The sequence below is a fragment of the Charadrius vociferus genome, unplaced genomic scaffold, assembly GCF_000708025.1.
Source record: "Charadrius vociferus isolate BGI_N301 unplaced genomic scaffold, ASM70802v2 scaffold384, whole genome shotgun sequence".
Classification (NCBI taxonomy): domain Eukaryota; kingdom Metazoa; phylum Chordata; class Aves; order Charadriiformes; family Charadriidae; genus Charadrius; species Charadrius vociferus.
This window is the reverse complement of record NW_009648234.1, coordinates 238653-241548: the sequence shown is the minus strand read 5'-3', so window position 1 is coordinate 241548 and position 2896 is coordinate 238653. Positions and strand designations below refer to the sequence as shown.

General features: G+C 55.8%; 1 protein-coding gene across 1 annotated transcript in view; it reads left to right on the top strand.

Moving 5' to 3' along the window:
• The first annotated feature begins 2783 nt into the window (after nucleotides 1-2783).
• Nucleotides 2784-2896, top strand: part of LOC104285668 (tumor necrosis factor receptor superfamily member 10A-like) — a 6583-nt gene continuing 6470 nt past the window's right edge. The window contains exon 1 of the mRNA XM_009884146.1: nucleotides 2784-2858. Coding sequence (XP_009882448.1) covers nucleotides 2784-2858 — 75 coding nt within the window. The remainder of the gene's footprint in view (nucleotides 2859-2896) is intronic.

Here is a 2896-nt window from a genome sequence, read left to right as displayed (position 1 = left end):
CCCCGCCAGCCGGCCGTTTGTTACAGCTGTCCTCTGTGGCCAGTTTGGGCTCCAATCTCCCTTCTCCCCACCGCGAGGGCGCAGGAGGCGAGCTCAAACCCTTGCACTCATTTTATTTTCCACTTGCAACAGAGCTGAGGAAGCAGGGGGCGGGAGGAATTTAATATCCCAAACCCGTGGTCCCCTTTTCTTCTCGATGTGCTTAATTAACCCCCGATGCTTCTGTTGCCGTGCAGCCTCCCTGGGTCCTGGGGGGCACCTGGTTCGGAGGGAGCTGTGGGGATGAGCAGGCTGCCGGCGATAAGGACCGGGTGCCTGCCGGGAGGTCTGTCCCTGGGCGATAAACAAACACCCTCTCTCGCCCGTGACCAGAGCCTGCCCTGCAAATCAGCCTTAAATGGAAACGGTCGGCATGCCAGCACGGCCGGGGTGGAAATTCTTGCTTGGCTGGTGAATGACGTATCTGCCGGGGCGTCCCACCCCTCGGGACGGGCTGGGGAGAGGGAGAAGGGAGCATCACCCACCTCCCTCGGTAGCTTAAACACCCACCGGCCAGACACAAAGCCGTCTTTGTTTGGAGCTGTGTAAAAATATTATCTCTGTGGTTTGCCAGCGCAGATAACTGTGTTCATCCAGTTTTATAAATGGGGAGATTGAGATGGACAAAGAAGGCACTGCGAGTTCGTAACAAGTGTTCCGAAGGAGGAGGAGGAGGAGGTATCAGGGGTATGGATGCTGGGGGTTGGCCTCCTGCTGCTGACATGTGTCTGAGGGCCCAGTATAAACGATGGAGCAAACTGGGAAGCTCCACTTCTGTGTCCCTCTTGGCCCACGTCCAGCCTCCTCCCGTCTGAGGGCACGCACGGCAGTTCCCTAAAGAGCATCAGGTTGGCTTTTTGGAGAGAGGACAGCCCGGGTCCTTCCCCATCCCACTGACTATGCACAGAATATGCAAATGCAGAGAGGCCGTGGACCGACATTTCTTCTGAACTAACTGAAAAATTAGTTGTTCTCCAAGGACCCAAATGACTTCAGCTGAAGTCAGTGGTATCTAGAGCACAGAACACATGGTTTTGGTTAAACAAAAGGCCCTGCATACTTTTGGGGCTTGTAATAGAAGTACCCACCCAGGAAACAAGCAGGAATTCTTCTTCTCCTTTAAATCACGCTTCAGCTTAATTATTTTCGGCATCGACAGGCCCTAATTTCTGCAAGGAGCAAACCAGGTTTCCATTGCTCAGCATGGCTGGGTGCATGAGCGCTTATTCGGCTGTGAGTGCAGTCACCAAAGGGAAGATGCTTCCCAAATATCCCCATCTCGAGTGGGTTAGCTACGGCTCCGCCGTTCCCCTTGGACCCGCGGAGCCTCGCTGCCTTCCTCCGCATGCCGGGGCTGACGATGATGCTGGTGCGCTGGTCAACAGCACGTCGGCACTCAGATTTCCAATGCGTGGAGCCCTTTCTTTCCCTGGTGAGCAGCTTTTTTCCCTGCAGCCCCCTCTGAGCCCTGCCACCCGCTTTCAGGTTCTCACCTGCAGTCGCCTCTGCCTTGGGCAGGGTTAGAAAAGGATCAGGCGCTCACGAGTTATTCAGCCGCAGCCTCCGGTGAGTCACTGAGTCACGGCATTTCCGAGGGAGGGAGGGAGCCCGCTTGAAGCCTTGGGCTGTTGAATCCTGCTAACACACCCCAGGATTAGTTACCTCCGAGTTCAGGGCTAGGAAAAGATTAACAAATCATCGTGCCTCTGCTTCGGTTCTGTTTCGTCGGAGTAATTTTTCTTACGCGCTATCCAGATAACCTGACTGCAGAAGACCTGCTTGTGTAATGGCAAAAAGTCCAAAGGTTTAACTTTTTAAACTTTTTTTTTCCCTTTCGGCTCAAGTTCCCCCCGTAAAGAAAAAAAAAAACCAACAAAAAAACAACCCAACACCACACATAACCAAACCCGTGGTGGAATTTCCCCACTTTCCAGCTCAGAGGCGAAAAGATAACTGTTTTGCAAGACGAGCGAGCATTTCGGCAGCACCCAGACTTTGCACCTTGCACGGCCACGGTCCCCCCGGGAGTCCCGACAGTGGCCGGGATTTCTCACCAGGGCGTATTTGTGTAACCCCCTTTTCCCTGGAAAACTAAAACCGGTGGATTTGCTCGCTTGAGGCGGCTGCTGCGTGATGGGCAAAGAATGCGAGCCGGGGAAGCAAGAACACCCTGGGAGAAGCATTCCTGACGGCTCCTATCTGATTTGGGAGCTTCGAAACCGACGTTGGCACGGGGGTAAAAAAAAAAAAAAAAAAAAGAAAAAAAAAAGAAAAGAAAAAGGGAAAATAAGATGTGCTAAAAAAACCCCTGAAGATGCTGTGAGAGGCGAGTTCAGCTGTTACCAAACCCCACGCTGAAACCCTGGTGTGGTTTCTCGGTGGTGGCAGGACCACGAGGAGGTTTGGCAGAGCAGCCTGCCCTGGGACAGCCCTCGGGGTCGTCGTCGTCATCGGAAATCGTAGTCCTGGTTTTAGACCTCCTAGTCCCAGTCCCAGTCCTAGTCCCAGTCCTGCTCCTCCTCCTCCTTCTTCCTCCTCCGCCCCCTCGCTATATAACCCCGGGCCGCCGCGTTGCTCCATACATTGCACCACCCGTCGAAGTGGGAGTCGCTCGTCCCGCGGTGGCAAAGCCGTGTCGGGGCCGAGCCGTGCTCACCCCCGAGCCGTGCCCGCCGCTTCTCCCTCCGCTCCTCTCCTCTCCGCTGCGCTCCGCTCCGCTCCCCCCCCAAAAAAACCCGCGCAAGATGCGCTGGGCGCTGCGCGGCGCGCCCCGACGGCGCTGCCTCTCGCTGCTGCTGCTGCTGGTGGTGGTGGGCACGGTGCGTGGGAACGGGGCAGGGGCGTGGGGAACACGGGG